Source organism: Lampetra fluviatilis, chromosome 62 (assembly GCF_964198595.1).
Source record: "Lampetra fluviatilis chromosome 62, kcLamFluv1.1, whole genome shotgun sequence".
In the NCBI taxonomy this organism is placed as follows: Eukaryota; Metazoa; Chordata; class Hyperoartia; order Petromyzontiformes; family Petromyzontidae; genus Lampetra; species Lampetra fluviatilis.
In genome coordinates, this window is record NC_136336.1 from 6,214,709 (window position 1) to 6,233,292 (window position 18,584).

At 51.7% G+C, this 18,584-nt stretch overlaps 1 protein-coding gene across 2 annotated transcripts in view; it reads left to right on the top strand.

Annotated features, from left to right (window-relative positions):
* Positions 1–18,532, top strand: part of LOC144951420 (lysosomal dipeptide transporter MFSD1-like) — a 32,229-nt gene extending 13,697 nt beyond the window's left edge. Inside the window, exons 4-14 of one of the 2 annotated variants that reach the window (XR_013640479.1) lie at positions 187–242; positions 390–533; positions 1,061–1,219; positions 2,854–2,969; positions 4,708–4,808; positions 5,261–5,372; positions 8,186–8,323; positions 10,130–10,269; positions 11,056–11,167; positions 12,222–13,609; positions 13,770–18,532. Coding sequence is in view for 1 of the 2 variants with exons in the window: in XM_078881665.1 (XP_078737791.1) it covers positions 187–242; positions 390–533; positions 1,061–1,219; positions 2,854–2,969; positions 4,708–4,808; positions 5,261–5,372; positions 8,186–8,323; positions 10,130–10,269; positions 11,056–11,167; positions 12,222–12,371 (1,228 nt within the window). In the remaining variant the exon portion in view is untranslated. Of the gene's footprint in view, positions 1–186; positions 243–389; positions 534–1,060; positions 1,220–2,853; positions 2,970–4,707; positions 4,809–5,260; positions 5,373–8,185; positions 8,324–10,129; positions 10,270–11,055; positions 11,168–12,221 lie in introns of both variants that reach the window. The other variant, XM_078881665.1, reaches the window with a different exon arrangement.
* Positions 18,533–18,584: the final 52 nt, after the last annotated feature.

An 18,584-nucleotide genomic window follows, 5' to 3' on the forward strand; every position in this document is an offset into this window, starting at 1 on the left:
ATAGATTCCTGCCACCTGAGCACAGTTGCCATTTCCTTGACTGTCCTGGCTGCAAACTGTCCGCTTCACACCTGCCAGGTGTCCCTGTGTTGCCAGGGGACCAGTGCTGACTCGGCTCCGAACGTGGCAGTGGAAAAGGCAGTGTCGTGTATGGTAATCCGACCCGCCGTGGTTTTGTTTCTCCAGGAATGCGGTGGTGGTGATCGCGGCTGGGTTTCTGATCGACAAGCTCGGCAACCGCGGTGAGCGAACCTCCGAGTTGTTTCGCGTCTCCGAGTCGTCCCGGGGTATCGTGGCAGTACCGGGGCGTTACCGTAACAACAGCGACAGCGAGGAGAACGACAGACGACGGCGTTGACACTCGTGCGTGGTGACGTGTCTCTCCGCAGTGGGGGTGTTTCTCTTCTCCCTGCTGTGCGTGCTCGGCTCCGCCACCTTCGCGCTGGGCTCCCACTTCGGGGGCACGGGCTACATGCTGCCCATCATGCTCTGCGGGCGGCTGATCTTCGGTTCCGGGAACGGCTCGCTCACGAGTAAACACGGGCGGGCCGCACCACACGCCCCCGCGCTCACGAGGGCACGACCTGCGAACGGCACTCGCACTCACGACCGCCACTCACGACCACCACCCCCACTCATGACCACCACCCCCACTCACGTACACCACTCACACTCACGACTGCCACCCCCACTCATGACCACCACCCATCACTCACGAACACCACCCCCACTCACGTACACCACCCTCACTCACGAACTCCACCCACACTCACGAACTCCACCTGCACTCATGTGCGGCCCATCGCGGGTCCCAGGTCATGCGGCGTTCCCGCCCTCCGGTGAGGAGGCAGAGAGGTCCAGCCGCCCGTGATTTGTCTTTTTGTGCCGTACGCCACTGTACGTCACTGTACGCCACTGTACATCACTGTACGCCACTGTACGCCACTGTACAGGGGGCCGCGTGACCGCCGGGGACTGGGCCAGCTCATCGGTAATCGTACGAAATGACGACGACGACGACGACGATGACGACGATGACGATAATTTTCATCTCTCCCAGTCGTGCAGAACCGCATCACGGCGTTCTGGTTCAAGGGCAAGGAGCTGGCATTGGCCTTCGGCCTGACGCTGGCCTTCTCGCGCCTGGGCAGCGTCCTCAACTTCTTCCTGACCCAGCGCGCAGAGGCGCAGTTCGGCCTGCAGTGGACGCTCTGGGGCGGTCAGTCAGTATGCCCCCCCCCCCCTCTTCCTCCCCACTCCTCGCACGGTGGCGGACTCGTCGACAGCTTTGACGCAGCACAGCGTCGCCGCGTATCCGAGCGTCGCATATCCGAGCGGGCTTTTTCAACTTCCCGCAGTTAGTGCGGCGTGCGTGTGTGTGCGGTGTAACTGGTGAGGAGCGGTGGTGCAGCGGTTAGCGCTACGCTGCACCACGAACCTGGCGAACCCGAGTTCGATTGCCGCTCACGGCCAACGCTGGTGACGGTTATGTGAATCGGTCTTGGGCCTCCCCTAGGTCGACTCGGCCTCAAATGAGTACCCGGTGCGGTGTGTAAACATCACGTAGGTAAAAAATGAAAAAAAAATTAATAAAAATGAAACAATAAACTCACGACGTTTCGGAGGCAACACAAGTCTCCGTCATCAGGTGGGACCGTCACAACTCACTTGAGGGAGCAAATCTGGCTGTGACGGTCCCACCTGATGACGGAGACTTGTGTTGCCTCCGAAACGTCGTGATTTTTATTATTCAGTCCCTCCAGAAAAACGCGGAGTTTTTTGGTGATTGTTGCGGGCAAAAATCGTTGTTATGCGGCACGTTTTCTTAAAAAATGCGATGGAATATGCGGGATATTTATGCAATTTTATGCGACTAAATTGCGGGAACTGCGGTTTGATGAAAAAAGAAAAAAAAGTGATTCCCCCAACACCCTATTCACTAGGCTACTACTTTAATGTAAAGAGTCATTTCTTATTACTTCCTATGATAAGCAAGCATACTACATCACAGAAAGTGCTGGGAATATTTAAGTTCTCATCTTGTTTTATTTCAGACCTTAACAAACAGATGGCTCAAACTTACAAAACATTGAGTCGAACAAGTTCTGTAGCTTTACAAAATGAATATGCTACAACTTCTGTAAAAATGAATAAATAAAATATTAAAAAATAAAATGTGTGCTTCCTGTTTTACAGAGGTAGCTATGCAAAATAATTTGCCCCCACTGTCATGTAACACACTGGGGAACTGCTTTGCGCGGTCTTTTGCGCTTATGTTTGTTGGCAAATGAGAAAGATTTGCGGGCTTCATCATGGTTTCATTGGCATCGCGGGGTTTGCAGCTTTTCAATGATGTCGCGTAATGAGTGACGTCACTTCATAACGTTCCCATGGCAACAGGGGAAATGGCTGCGCTTGTGTGAAGTAAACGCAACATTTTTCAACTTTCTGCTAAGATATATGTGACTTTTTGCAACGAAAATGCGGGGATTATGAAATCATGCAAGCCCGCATATTTTGCGCGCGGAAATCTGCAATTTATGCGGCGAAAGTGCGGCGTATTTGAAAAAACGCGCCCCCCGCATAAATATGCGGACTTTGGCTGATTTTGCATGAAATCTTGCGATCGCATAATCGCGTTTTTCTGGAGGGACTGATTATTATTTTATTTTTATTAATTTTTTTTTCATTTTTTACCTACGTGACTTTACCGAAAGAACTAAGAGTATGAATCCTTGCAGTCACGAAAGCTTCAAATCTAGAAGAGTAAAAAAGCTGTCATTGCCTCCGCGAGGTTGAACGGGTAGGCTGTTGAGGCTGAACGGGGGTGTTGGGGTTGCCCGCGTGTGCTAGGGGCGCTGCTGTGTGCGTTGGGCTTCGTGGCGGCCGTGGTGGTGAGCGTGCTCGACCGCGTCGGCACCAGGCAGCTCGGCCTGGAAGGCAGCGTGCGGCAGGAGTCCAAGAGAGTGGTACGGGCGGGCGGGCATGGACACACACACACTGACACACACACACTCGCACACTCACACACACTCGCATGCACGCACACGCACACACACGCACGCACGGACACACACTCGCACACACACTCGCACACACACTCGCACACACACTCGCACACTTACGCGCACACACACTCGCACACACAACAACAACAAGAACCGCCATTCGCCACTAAGTGGCGGTGACGTCACCTCGACGCTTGTGCCAGGCCATGTGCACCTTGAGGCTACCACGTGAAGTGTCGAACGCCCGCTGGCAGGAGGTCACGGGGCAGACCCAGGTGCCACGGGTCGACTGACTGAGATGACCGAGATGACTGGCTGATGCACCACCTCTGCCCCCTACTGTACCAACTGACACACACTTACACACACACTCGCACACATTCGCACACACACTCGCACACACTCGCACACACACGGGCACGCACGCACGTACTGACACTCGCACACCCACACACGCGGATTAATGGATGGATAGACACACGGACGCAGGGATGGACGGGGTGGACACAGTTCCAGCGTGATCAACAGTTGCAGTGTGATCAATCAACAGTTCCAGCGTAATCAATCAACAGTTCCAGCGTGATCAACAGTTGCAGTGTGATCAATCAACAGTTCCAGCGTAATCAATCAACAGTTCCAGCGTGATCAACAGTTGCAGTGTGATCAAACAACAGCTCCAGCGTAATCAATCAACAGTTCCAGCGTGATCAATCAACAGTTCCAGCGTAATCAATCAACAGTTCCAGCGTGATCAACAGTTGCAGTGTGATCAAACAACAGCTCCAGCGTAATCAATCAACAGTTCCAGCGTGATCAATCAACAGCTCCAGCGTAATCAATCAACAGTTCCAGCGTGATCAACAGTTGCAGTGTGATCAAACAACAGCTCCAGCGTAATCAATCAACAGTTCCAGCGTGATCAATCAACAGTTCCAGCGTGATCAATCAACAGTTCCAGCGTGATCAACAGTTCCAGCGTAATCAATCAACAGTTCCAGCGTGATCAACAGTTCCAGCGTAATCAATCAACAGTTCCAGCGTGATCAACAGCTCAGGAACGAGGGGTTGGGGGCGCGTGGGGGGGGAGGGCTCAAGACATCCGCGGAAGTTCCCGCGACCGCAAGCGGAACGCCGCCTCCCGTGGCGCGCAGCGGCAGCGACGGGCAACGCGCAGAGCGACTGTTGTCATCGATGTGCCGCCCCCCCCCCCACGTGGCGATTGAACCTCCCTAGCTGAGAGCCAAGCCCGTGGCGGGAGGTCGTAGCGCGCGGTGACCTCAGCGTTGATAATTGTTTTTTTTACCCTTCTATTTGGCAACAAAACTGACACCTTTTTTACTGGCAAATGAGGTACCAATGGTGTAAATGCTTACCCCGAGCTCTCATACTCTGATGGTGCATTGTCTTTGAGTTGTGCGCCTTTTGGCGTCATCTGGTCCAACACCATGTGAGACTGGGCTCTAAGGAAAGCTGTCTCGGGTGTGGACCAATCAACTTCAAGGACAGTGCATACATTATCAGAGTTGTGTTTTTTGTTTGCATTATGACTGCAGGTATTGTGGTCTATGCAAACATGACTCCTGGTAAAAAGGTGTCAGTTTTGTTGCCAGATAGAAGGGTAAAAAAACAATTATCATATTTTTTACTGCCAAATGAGGTCCCAATGGTGACCTCAGCGTTGTCTCCTTGTCTGTGGCAGCGCTTTCTGGACATCCGCTACCTGCCGCTGCGCTACTGGCTCCTGGTGTTCACCATCATGTTCTTCTACAATGGCATCTTCCCCTTCGTGGCGGACGCCAGGTGCCTTGCTTGCTCGGGGTCGCCTCCGTCGTGACCTCTGAGCAGAGGTCGCAAACGGGTTTTGATTCCTTACCCGTACCCGGCCGCACCAGGGTCCCAAATGGCTACCTGTACCCGATACCCGGCCGGGTACGGGTAGCCGGGTATCGGGTAGGGTACGGATATCGGGTACCCGGTTGCGACCTCTGCCTCTGAGCCCTGTTGTTGTTGTTTGAACGACGTGGGTTAGAAGTGGTGGGGGGGGGGGGGGCAGGGGGGGTGGTGATGCGGCCCAGCTGCAGCGCGTTTGCGGCTCGTGATGCTGCTCATGACACCGCTGGTGACACTGCTGTTACCACTGCTCATGACACCGCTGGTGACACTGCTGTTACCACTGCTCATGACACCGCTGGTGACACTGCTGTTGCAACTGCTCGTGACGCCGCTGCCACTCGTGCCCTGTGCCCCCGCAGCAAGTTCATCCAGGACAAGTACGCGGGCTACTCGCAGCAGCAGGCGGCGTACGTGGCGGGCGCCGTCTACGACAGCTCCCTCGTCCTCTCCGCCACCGTCGGCATCCTCATCGTGAGTCGCCGCCAAAGTCGCACTCGTTTTATTCACCCGCCCCCTCCCCAAAGGGATGATGGGCCGAGTCGACCCCTCAACCCGAGATTTGAACTCGCGAACGTGGCGATCGCGAACCGCTGGAAGCTGTGGTGAGAAGGGGGTGAGCAGGCAGGGTCGACTCCGTCTCCGAGGAGTGAGAGACGCTGGAAGCTGCGGTGAGAAGGGGGTGAGCGGGCAGGGTCGACTCCATCTCCGAGGAGTGAGAGACGCAGGAAACTGCGGTGAGAAGGGGGTGAGCGGGCAGGGTCGACTCCGTCTCCGAGGAGTGAGAGACGCAGGAAGCTGCGGGAGAAGGGGGTGAGCGGGCAGGGTCGACTCCATCTCCGAGGAGTGAGAGACGCAGGAAGCTGCGGTGTGAAGGGGGTGAGCAGGCAGGGTCGACTCCGTCTCCGAGGAGTGAGAGACGCTGGAAGCTGCGGTGAGAAGGGGGTGAGCGGGCAGGGTCGACTCCATCTCCGAGGAGTGAGAGACGCAGGAAACTGCGGTGAGAAGGGGGTGAGCGGGCAGGGTCGACTCCGTCTCCGAGGAGTGAGAGACGCAGGAAGCTGCGGGAGAAGGGGGTGAGCGGGCAGGGTCGACTCCATCTCCGAGGAGTGAGAGACGCAGGAAGCTGCAGTGTGAAGGGGGTGAGCGGGCAGGGTCGACTCCGTCTCCGAGGAGTGAGAGACGCAGGAAGCTGCGGGAGAAGGGGGTGAGCGGGCAGGGTCGACTCCATCTCCGAGGAGTGAGAGACGCAGGAAGCTGCGGTGTGAAGGGGGTGAGCAGGCGGGGTCGACTCCGTCTCCGAGGAGTGAGAGACGCAGGAAGCTGCGGGAGAAGGGGGTGAGCGGGCAGGGTCGACTCCATCTCCGAGGAGTGAGAGACGCAGGAAGCTGTGGTGAGAAGGGGGTGAGCGGGCGGGGTCCACTCCATCTCCGAGGAGTGAGAGACGCAGGAAGCTGCGGTGAGAAGGGGGTGAGCGGGCAGGGTGGAGACGTGTTTGCGGGGGTCTCCTGCGCGGCTTTCGGATGCGCTGCTTCCGTGGCCGTCTGGAACGCTCTTCCTTCCGATGTTCGGAAGCCGCTGGGAGCTGCGCGCTTTTATGAAATCGTCGTCTAGTTTTGACGAAACGGATTACTTTGGAAGCGCTTTCTGCGTGTTTAGTTTCTTGTTGTCCTTCCCCCTGCACCTCCGATTAGCGCGCTTGGCGACATGCGACGAGAAAGAAGCTCAACGTACATCGTCCAAAACAAAGACAACGATCCCCCGTGTAGCCTGTAACAGACCGTTGGGGCAAGTGCTGTTAGCGAGTAGCAGCACCTGTGAAGACTGACACGGCACACGAGGGGGTGGGTGGCCAGCACCACGCCCGGCCGCCTTTGTCTCCCCACTGGCGATGTTTACACACCGCACCAGGTACTCATTTGAGGCCGAGTCGACCTAGGGGAGGAGGCCCAGGACCGGTTCAGATAATCGTCACCGGTGTTGTCCGCGAGCGGGAATCGATCTCGAGTCGCCGGGTTCGCAGCGCAGCATAGCGCTAACCGCCGCTGCATGTACATCGTACATACAACATACATGCAACATACATACAACATACATATGTAATGTGAGGATATATCCGGCTTACTGACGTATCACAACTCATAATCAACGATTTTTGGGTTTAGATCGCGTTATTTATAAATGTGTCGTAACCCTCCACCACCCGACACGGCCAATCAGTAAAAAAAGTGTCACGTTGACAAAAGACAAATAGTTCACTGCTTTAGCCCACCGGTGTGTTGAAGCGTGAAACCACAACATTTACAATTTGAGTACGACGTTTCGCTGGTAATTGCATCCAGCATCATCGGGCAATTCGCCAGAATGGTGAGGCTCTGCTGTGTCTCCCGTTCTTATATAGAGCAGCAGCAGGGTGACGTCATCATTAACTCATTAACTCATCAGAGCCTCACCATTCTGGCGAATTGCCCGATGATGCTGGATGCAATTACCAGCGAAACGTCGTACTCAAATTGTAAATGTTGTGGTTTCACGCTTCAACACACCGGTGGGCTAAAGCAGTGAACTATTTGTCTTTTGTCAACGTGACACTTTTTTTACTGATTGGCCGTGTCGGGTGGTGGAGGGTTACGACACATTTATAAATAACGCGATCTAAACCCAAAAATCGTTGATTATGAACAATATTGGTCGCGAAAGCCTACGTGTTAAACTGTATCACAACTCATCATGATGATTGGCTCTGCCGGTCCTGGTTTATAGCCAATGGGGGGAAGCCTAGGGGCGTGGCCCTGACGTGATGGAAAGGTGACAGCTGTAAGTAGAGGATTGGTTCTGCTGGCTTTGGCCACAGCCAATGGGGAGATGAGTCAGGGGCGTGGTCCCGGGAGCTGACGAGGGAGCCTGGAATATTCCATGGAGGCTAACGAGGATTGGTGGAAACGTACCATGTGACCCGGGTATTAAATAGGGGTGGAGACGAACGACACGTGGTCAGAACGGGAACGAACAGAGGAAGGGGGCCACGCGGGAGCGGGGCTCTGGGTTGCCACGTGGTCCAGGCTGCCACGTGGTCCAGGCTGCCACGTGGCAGTGTGTCTCTCTATCTGTCCCTCTCACGCTGCCTGTCCGCAGCGTGAAGGAAAGCTGTAACACAAGTTGAATAAAAGACGGATTCCAGAAGTCGCCTCAACGAGCTTTATTACACATACAACATACATACAACATACGTGCAAACAGCAGTATACGTAACATACAACGTCCGTGCCTCCGTGTCCGTGGTGCAGGACTACGTGGGTCTGCGCGGCGTGTTCTGCACGGCGTGTGCGGTGCTCACGCTGCCGGTGTTCGCGCTGCTCGCCTTCACCACGGTGCCGCCCCTCGTGTGCACCCTCTGGCTCGGAGTCACCTACTCGTTCGCCGCGGTGAGCCACGGGGGTGGGGAGGGGGTGGGGAGGGGAGGGGTTGGGGAGGGGTGGGGTCGCGTCGTTGACGTAACGCGAAAGGCCGACTACCTCGCCTGGTAAGCAGGAGGTCGTGTGTTCCACCATCACCATCATCATCACCACGGTGGCTAGGAGATGTTAACTACCACGCCTGGTACGCAGGAGGTCGTGTGTTCCACCATCACCATCATCATCATCACGGTGGCTAGGAGATATTAACTACCTCGCCTGGTATGCGGGAGGTCGTGTGTTCCACCATCATCATCATCACCACGGTGGCTAGGAGATGTTAACTACCTCGCCTGGTATGCAGGAGGTCGTGGGTTCGATCATCATCATCACCACCACCACGGTGGCTAGGAGATGTTAACTACCACGCCTGGTACGCAGGAGGTCGTGTGTTCCACCATCATCATCATCACGGTGGCTAGGAGATGTTAACTACCTCGCCTGGTAAGCAGGAGGTCGTGTGTTCCACCATCATCATCATCATCACGGTGGCTAGGAGATGTTAACTACCTCGTCTGGTATGCAGGAGGTCGTGGGTTCGATTATCATCATCATCACCACGGTGGCTAGGAGATGTTAACTACTTCGCCTGGTATGCAGGAGGTCGTGTGTTCCAGCATCATCATCATCACCACGGTGGCTAGGAGATGTTAACTACCTCGCCTGGTACGCGGGAGGTCGCGGGTTCGATCGCGACCCCGACAACGTCTGCGGTATATTTGAACTAATGCGTCTCTCTCTCTCCACTTGGTCGCGTAGATTTTTCTCCGGGTCCTCGGGTTTTTCCCTCCACGTTTAGAATCGACTCGCGTTGAGATTATTTTGCTGCTGCTGCTGCTGCTGCTATATTTCCATGTGATAAGCCATTTGTTGATAGCCAGGCCGCTTCTGAAAGAGAGCTACATAACTCAGTGGGCCTTACCTGGTAAAATAAACATTGATGTTTTTTCTCAGTGATTTGTTTTACTTTGCTAGCGTGTTGCTCTCCAACACACAACCGGCGGCGCTGTACTCGTAACGAATTGGCCACGTTTTGTTCACGTGACGAACTTTACCGATGGGGCTGCGTCGGATGGTGGCGGGTCTAACCAAGCATTTATATTCACGCGAAAGCCTACGTGTTAAAGTGATCCTTCCTGCACTTTGCACTCCGATTGGAGTTTTGTATTGTGTTGTTGAATTGTTTGTTGTTGTTGTTGTAATGTTCTGTCAAAAGAGCTTCATAGCTCATCGGATTTCTCTTCCAGTCTAAATAAAGATTCCGATTCTGATACCCCGACCTGGCACGCCCCGGCTGGACCGAGGCCCATATCAGCAAGCATTGCAGCGGTCGGATTGTGCGAGAGATACGAGCGCATGCATTTCCACGTGATGATGATAATCCATCTTCTTGGTTCTTTCGGTAAAGTCACGTAGAAGGGAAATAATAAAATAATAAAAATAAAACATAATAAAAGAATTCTCACGACATTTCGGCCACAACGCAAGCAGCCGTCCTCAGGTGAAGACCAGGTCTGTCGGGGAGACAGCGTCTGAATGAAACAGCACCATGCTTGGAGCGTATATTTAAGCTGGGTTGGAGGACAGACCTGGTCTTCACCTGAGGACGGCTGCTTGCGTTGTGGCCGAAACGTCGTGAGAATTATTTTATTATGTTTTATTTTTATTATTTTATTACTTCCCTTCTACGTGACTTTACCGAAAGAACCAAGAAGATAGTTTCTGTTTATTTTGATGAAGCGCGCGTGTCGTCCCGTACGGCCCGTGGCGATGCAGGCCAGCATGTGGCCGTCCATCCCGCTGGTGGTGCCGCAGGCCACGCTGGGTACAGCCATGGGCCTCACCACCTCCATCCAGATGATCGGCATCGGCTTGTCCAACGTCATCGTGGGACAGATCCTCGGCACCAAGTCCAGGTGAATCCCTCCGCGTCGTCTGGATACGGGGATTCGGAATCCGGGGATCCGGGATTCGGAATTTGGGGATTCGGAATCTGGGGATCCGGGATCCGGGGATTTGGAATCCGGGGATCCGGGATCTGGAGATTCGGAATCCGGGGATCCGGGATCCGGGGATTCGGAATCCGGGGATCCGGGGATTCGGAATCCGGGGATCTGGGGATCCGGGATTCGGAATCTGGGGATCCGGGATCCGGGGATTTGGAATCCGGGGATCCGGGATCTGGAGATTCAGAATCCGGGGATCCGGGATCCGGGGATTCGTAATCCAGGGATTCGGAATCCGGGGATCGGGGATTCGGAATCCGGGGATCCTGGGATCTGGGGATCCGGGGTTCGGGGATCCGGGATCCGGGATTCGGGGATTCAGAATCCGGGGATTCAGAATCCGGGGATCCGGGATCCGGGGATCCGGGATCCGGGATTCGGGGATTCAGAATCCGGGGATCCGGGATCCGGGGATCTGGGATCCGGGGATCCGGGATTCGAAATCCGGGGATCCGGGATCCGGGGATCTGGGATCCGGGGATCCGGGATTCGAAATCCGGGGATCCGGGATCTGGGATCCGGGGATTCGTGGTACGAGCCAATGGGAGGGCTCTGGTGGGGCGGGGCCATGCACGACAGACAAATAATCCCTGGTGGGCAGCGTGGAACATGTTGATTCCTACCTGCATAATTTCCGTTTACCCGGCACACCGCGTCCAGTATACCCCGTGTGTGTGTGGGTGTGTGTGCGCGCAGTGAAGCGACGATCCCGCTGGAGCGCTGGCAGTACATGATGATCTTCATGCTCGTCAACACCGTGTGCTGCATCGTCGTGTCCCTCTTCCTCAACGTCGTGGACAGCAGACAGGTACCGGACGCGGCGCTAACCCCATCGTCCGTCAGCCGTCGTCGTCGTCCTTGTGTTTGTCGTCCAAGCGAGCCGGTCGATCGACTGCTGGGTTCAAGTTCAAGTTCATTGATTAGGTAGAGCCCTGTGAGCCATTCGGCTCTTGAATCGGGTGCAACCGCAACGAACAAAAAACAAAAACATGAACAAGAAAACATCTTAAAGTGAATACGTGACCGAGTGCAAACAGAAAATCCAAGAAAAGACAGCAAAATATTGCAGAAAAAAATCACCGTACACCAACGCTGTGTGCAAAAATCCCAGTGGTGATGAGGAAGGTGTCGGTTTTGGGTCGGTGGGTGGGTACGAGGGATGGGGGGAGAGGGAGGGGAGAGGGGAGTGGGAGATCCAGACAGTAGGGGCAAGCAGTCACGTGGCCATTGTTTTGCCGACGTCACCGTTCAAGTAAAAACAAAATCGCGAATTATTCGCTTGGGACGAAAGGCGCACGGCAAGATCGACCCCTCGCTCCCCGTGACCTCCTCGCTCGCCCGCCCCCGGGATGCCGTTGACGTCATGGCGCAGATGTGCGGCGCGGTGACGTCACCGCCGCGCGCCCGCCAGCCCGCCAGCCGGCAGCCAGCCAGCAAAACGTTTTAGCCCCATAGGCTATGAAGCTGGAGTAGCTGCGGTGCCGACGTGGTGGTGATGCGGCGGCGGTGGCGGTGGTGGTGGTGACGCGGTGGTGGTGGTGGTGGTGATGCGGTAGTGGTGGTGACGCGTTGGTGATGCGGTGGTGGTGACATGGTGGTGACGCGGTGGTGGTGGTGACGCGGTGGTGGTGGTGACGCGGTGGTGGTGGTGACGCGGTGGTGGTGGTGACGCGGTGGTGGTGGTGACGTCGTGGTGACGTGGTGGTGGTGACGTGGTGGTGACGTGGTGGTGGTGACGTGGTGGTGGTGACGTGGTGGTGGTGACGTGGTGGTGGTGACGTGGTGGTGACGTGGTGGTGGTGACGTGGTGGTGACGCGGTGGTGGTGACGTGGTGGTGACGCGGTGGTGCTGCGGTGCGCAGGGTGGGACTCTGAACAGGAGCACCAAGCGGCGGGCAGCTGGCGAGGTGACCACCACCGGCGGTGCCGGCGTCCCAGAGGAGGAGGAGGAGGGAGCCCCCACGGAGCGGTCGCCGCTGCTGGGGGAGCAGGACGACGGCGACGTCAAATAGACAGCCGCGTGTGCCGTACGCACACACACACGTACACACGTACACACGTACACACACGTACACACACGCACGCACATACACACACGCACACATGCACGTACACACGCACACACGCACGCACACACACAAAGACAAATATCCCCCGTATAGCCTTAACAGACTGTAGGGGCAAGTGCTGTTAGCGAGCACCTATGAAGGCCAGAACGGTACACGAGGGGGTGGGTGGCCAGCACCACGCCCGACCGCCTTTGTCTCCCCAGTGGCGATGTTTACACACCGCACCAGGTACTCATTTAAGGCTGAGTCGACCTAGGGGAGGCCCAGGACCGGTTTAGATAATCGTCACTGATGTTAGCCGTGAGCGGGAATCGAACCCGGGTCGCCAGGTTCATAGCGCAGCGCGCTAACCGCTACACTACCGCTCCCCATCACACACACGTACACACGTACACACACATACACACGCACACATGCACGTACACACACGTACACACGCACGTACACGCACACACACACGTACACGCACACACACACGTACACACACACGTACACACACGCACGCACATACACATACACACGTACGCACGCACACACACACGCATACACGCGCACACACACGCACACACACGCACACATACACACACGCACACACACACACGCACACACACATACACGCACACACACACACGTACACACACGCACGCACACACGCACACACACATACACGCACACACACGTACACACACGCACACACACGCACACACACACACACACATGTACACACACGTACACGCATACACAAACACACACGCGCACACACATACACACACGCACACACACGCGTATAGAAACACACACGCGCGTGCATTTACAGACACACACGCGCGTATGTTGACACCTATATTGTGATTACACCCACAGCAGCATCGGGCCCTCGTCCGGCCAGACTGATGCAGACCCTCCGTAGAGCACGGCGCTATAGGATCTATAGCGTGCATACCGAATGCGGCACAAATTAATATGATCAAGAACTGCCACCCTTTTACCTTCCTCCCTGCTTTGCAGATGCAGCGCTGATGACAATGCAGCTCCTCTCCGTAGCACAGTTATGGATCGGAGGCTTGGAGGGAATTTACTGGGGGAATTAATGAGAAGGAATGGGAGGAATTTAGGTGGTAGAGGAATGAATGAGAAGGAATGAGGGATTTCAGTGATAGAGGAATGAATGAGGGATTTCGGTGATAGAGGAAGTAATGAGAAGGAATGAGAGGGATTTAGGTGATAGAGGAATGAATGAGAAGGAATGAGAGGGATTTAGGTGATAGAGGAATGAATGAGGAGGAATGAGAGGGATTTAGGTGATAGAGGAATGAATGAGGAGGAATGAGATGGATTTAGGTGATAGAGGAATGAATGAGAAGGATTTCGGTGATAGAGGAAGTAATGAGAAGGAATGAGGGATTTAGGTGATAGAGGAATGAATGAGAAGGAATGAGAGGGATTTAGGTGACGGGGGAAATGAGCCATTTCACTGCGTGTTTTTTTTTGTTACTTGCGTACACTAAACTTGCAGCGGCGTAGTCTTAGCGGAATTCGTGCAAAGCATCTCGTTTCGACACCTCGCTACTACGACATCCGCGCCCGTTGCTGTACCATCACTACAAACGGCGGCGCTGGAGTTGACTCATCCGCAGATGAGCGTGGTTCGTTACGTGACCACACTCACTTATAGATGCGGTTACATATCAGCTCTAACTCCGTCTATCTAAGACGGTATAGCGGCAAGACTTCTTCACAATTCTGGCGATCGCCTGACCATGCTAGTGGTGGTTGCTACTGTTGTAAACACCGGCGCAAACGTCACACTACTCGAATTATAAATGCTGTAGTGGGTTTACTCTCTTAACACGCAACCGGTTTTAGTGCCGTACTCGTAACGAATTTAGTTTTTGTTTTACGTTGCAAACCTTACTAACTGGCCGTGTGTCGGGTGGTGGCGGGTTTAACAACACAATTATATTTACGCGATCTAAACCCCAAAAACAACCGCTCTTATTATGAGTACGGTAGGAGTCGTGGTAGCAGGAGCTAACATGAGGATGTTGCAAAGCAGAATTGCGAACTTAAAGATTTTTTCTAGATTTGAAGCTTTCGTGACTGCAAGGATTCATATTCTTAGGGTTTTTCGGTAAAGTCACGTAGGTAAAACAATTTAATTATTTTATTTTTATTTAACTTTTATTAATTTTAACTTTTTACTTACGTGATTTTACCGAAAAAACCTAAGAATATTAAAGATTATTTTATTATATATTAAGGGTTACATTTGGCTGTGGGGTGACCTGCACAAGCAGCGGCAATTCGTCGCGATCCTCATCACTAACCACTGCTTCTTAGCGTAAAAATAAAGAAAGAAACGCAATAACACATTCACATACGATAATTGTTTTTTTTACCCTTCTATCTGGCAAGAAAACTGACACCTTTTTTACAAGGAGTCATGCTTGCATAATGCAAACAAAAAACACAACTCTGATAATATGCACTGTCCTTGAAGTTGATTGGTCCACACCCGAGACAGCTTTCCTTAGAGCCTGGCGTTGGACCAGATGACGCCAAAAGGCGCACAACCTAAAGGCAACGCACCATCAGAGTATGAGAGCTCGGGGTAAAGCATTTACACCATTGGTACCTCATTTGCCAGTAAAAAATATGATAATTGGTTTTTTAACCCTTCTATCTTGCAACAAAACTGACACCTTTTTTACAAGGAGTCATGCTTGCATAGACCACAATACCTGAATTGATTTGTAACCCAGATCCGGACAGTACAGTTCTCGAGTTCAACTTCACTGCGGTGCAACTGCACAGCGCGGACGAGACCCAGTTGCTGGGAAATACGTCCCGGTTTTGTGGTACGCAGTGGCAACCCGAATCACAAGCACGGGCACAGCCCAGCCAGGATTAGAACAATCTATTTGTTAAAATCTGATCTCCTGCGGTGACCACTGTGGTATCGGTGGCGCAGCACATTTTGGCATTCTCATGGGCTCCAACTCCTGGGGTATGCGGGAAGTCGTGGATTTGAACCCGACCACGATTGTAAGTTTGGATTTTGAGCGTCTCTCTCTCCCCGTGGTCGCGTGGATTTTTTTCCAGGTCCTCCCCCCAACCCCCCTCCTCCTCCTCCTCCACATTTAGCATCAACGTCGTGCGCTTCAGAGTATTTGGCTGCGATGAAATAATGTCCACGTGTCTTCTTGGTTTTTTCGGTAAAGTCACGTAGAAGGGAAGTAATAAAATAATAAAAATAAAACATAATAAAATAATATATATAATTTATTATTTTATTACTTCCCTTCTACGTGACTTTACCGAAAAACCCAAGAAGATGAATCCCTGCAGTCACGAAAGCTTTAAATCGAAATGCCCACGTGATGAGCCCACTTGCGTTGAGCGATCATTTTCGATAGCCAGGTTGTTTCTGAAAAAGAGCTCCAACGCTCGGTGGGCCTGAATCAACATCTTGCGAAGCGTCTAATCTATAGCATGCGCTTATTGAAATCGCAAGCAACCAACGTAGATCAATGGATGCAAGATGCGGGTATGAATATATATAATCTGTATGCGTAGCCACGCTTATAACCGCAATGCTGCGTGGTGCACCATTTCCATAATGTTAAGGATTATCAGACATACAAAAGGGAAGAGTTTCAGATGATGGTGTTTTTACAATGTCTGGATCGTATACCTGTCAACAACCCCTTATCACAGACCAATTCAGATCTTATTGGTCACCCCGTGCCCTTATAAATATCAACGTTCATCCTACAAAGTTCCATCACAAGGGAGAAACGGAAATGAACAAGAAATAAGTATAACCCGTAAAAACAAAGTTTTTCACTATACATCCTTTATATGCGTGGCGGCTAGAGTCCTCTCGTCCTCTGGCTTGAGATGGCTGCCACCTATGGGTCAGATGATTGCATTGCACCATTAAGCAATTGGTAATTAAATATAATATTTTTGTCCTAAAAAGTGTAAAATTTTTGAATTTTTTTTCACGAACATTAATTGTCACGCACAACGAGTCTGTGTGGAAAATGTCAGCTCGATTGGATCACGGGAAGTGGGTTAAAAAACGACCGCAAGATTTGCACGGTCCTAAGCAAGCAAGCGAACTTAATATAAAGGATTTAAAAAAAGTGTTTGCCCGTATTGAAACGGCTGTAGACGCCGTATGGACCTGAAAACTCAATATGCCCTGTGATGGGTTGACAGCGATGGGCTTATCAAGCATGTTCCGACCTATTACGATTTTCAAATCCATAATTTGAAGGATTATGAGATATACAGAGGGGAAGAGTTTCGAATCGTGGTGTTTTTTCAGTATCTGCATTGTCCAGACATGTTCGGACCTATGAAGATTCTCAGGTCCGTTTACTTTGCACAGTAAATGTATCTCGCTACTTGTGCGAATAGATGTGACGTCGCACCACTTTGGCGGGAAAATCACTACGTGGGATGTCCTACTTCTGTGATGTCATGTCTATGATGATGTCATACTTCTGTGATGTCATACTTCTGATGTCCCGCTGTGATGTCATAAGTCTATGTCCTACTTCTGTGATGCCATACTTGTGATGTCATACTTCTGTGAAGTCATACTTGTGATGTCCTGCTGTGATGTCATAAGTCTATGATGATGTCATACTTCTGTGATGCCATACTTGTGATGTCATACTTCTGATGTCCTGCTGTGATGTCATAAGTCTATGATGATGTCCTACTTGTGATGCCATACTTGTGATGTCATACTTCTGTGATGTCATACTTGTGATGTTCGGCTGTGATGTCATAAGTCTATGATGTCCTACTTGTGATGCCATCCGTGATGTCATACTTCTGTGATGTCCTGTTATACTTTTCAAAACAAATGCAAACCTAATTTTTTGGGGGATTTCCAGATTATGAAAATGTTGGTATTAATCTGAAAATCGAGAACACATTGTAAACGTAGTCCACAGTATTGCTTTTATGAAAACAATTGGGGGCACGAACTGAAAGTTGAACGTAGCAACTTAAAAGCAGCACCCCTTTGTTGCTTGCTCTGCACTGTTCATTTAACATGTAGGGAAGTCGAGTGCTTTTCCTGTGGATATTGGACTTGCCCCTGCCATAGGGAATGTGGAATTTCCACCACTGGCAGGGCTGAACAGATGGAGCAGCGCCTCCACGTTCACTTTAGGAATAAAGAACGGACTGGGTTGTGTTTCATTTTCTTGGTTCTTTCGGTAAAGTCACGTAGAAGGGAAATAAAAAAAAAACAATATAATTCTCACGACGTTTCGGCCACAACGCAAGCAGCCGTCCTCAGGTGAAGACCAGCACCATGCTTGGAGCGTATATTTAATCTGGGTTGGAAGGGGGGGAAAGGGCGCCTTGACAAAAGAATTTGCATATCAAGAGGAATTTAGAATATTTATGGGAAATGCAGGTATGTGATTAGTACTACTTATGCCCGTGCATTATGCAGGATTAGCAGCATCAAAAGGAGGGGATATGGAAAATACAGGTATGTGATTAGTACTACTTATGCCCGTGCATTATGCAGGATTAGCAGCATCAAAAGGAGGGGATATGGAAAATACAGGTATGTGATTAGTACTACTTATGCCCGTGCATTATGCAGGATTAGCAGCATCAAAAGGAGGGGATAGGGTAGCATTAATAAAGGGAAGGAGTGTTAATAGTATGTAGCTGCAGTAACTAAAGAACCAAGAAGATGAATCCCTGCAGTCACGAAAGCTTTCAATCGAAATGGGTTGTGTTTATCATGCCTTTGATAAATCGTAATGAGTATACAACTACAAAGATACAAAACTCGACTCAACTGTTACATATCAAAAAAGGCATTTTTTTTCTAGTGGTCTCAATGGTTTCAAGTGCAATCTTCGTTTTGTATCTTTTACTTTACAAATATTTGCTGTGTTTTTAAATTCGCCAACTTACTCGAATGCGAATAAAATGCAATCCCACTGTGCCAATGGCAATTCCATATCGCAAGTGTCCAGCAGGTCTTTACAATGTCAACATCAAATAAGACAATTCATTTTGTTATCAAACCCACAGGTTCAACACGTCTGGGTGCGAGCGAAAATCAATTCATCATAGCCCCTGGTGCAGCTACAGAGGGTGCGGAGATGTTAACTA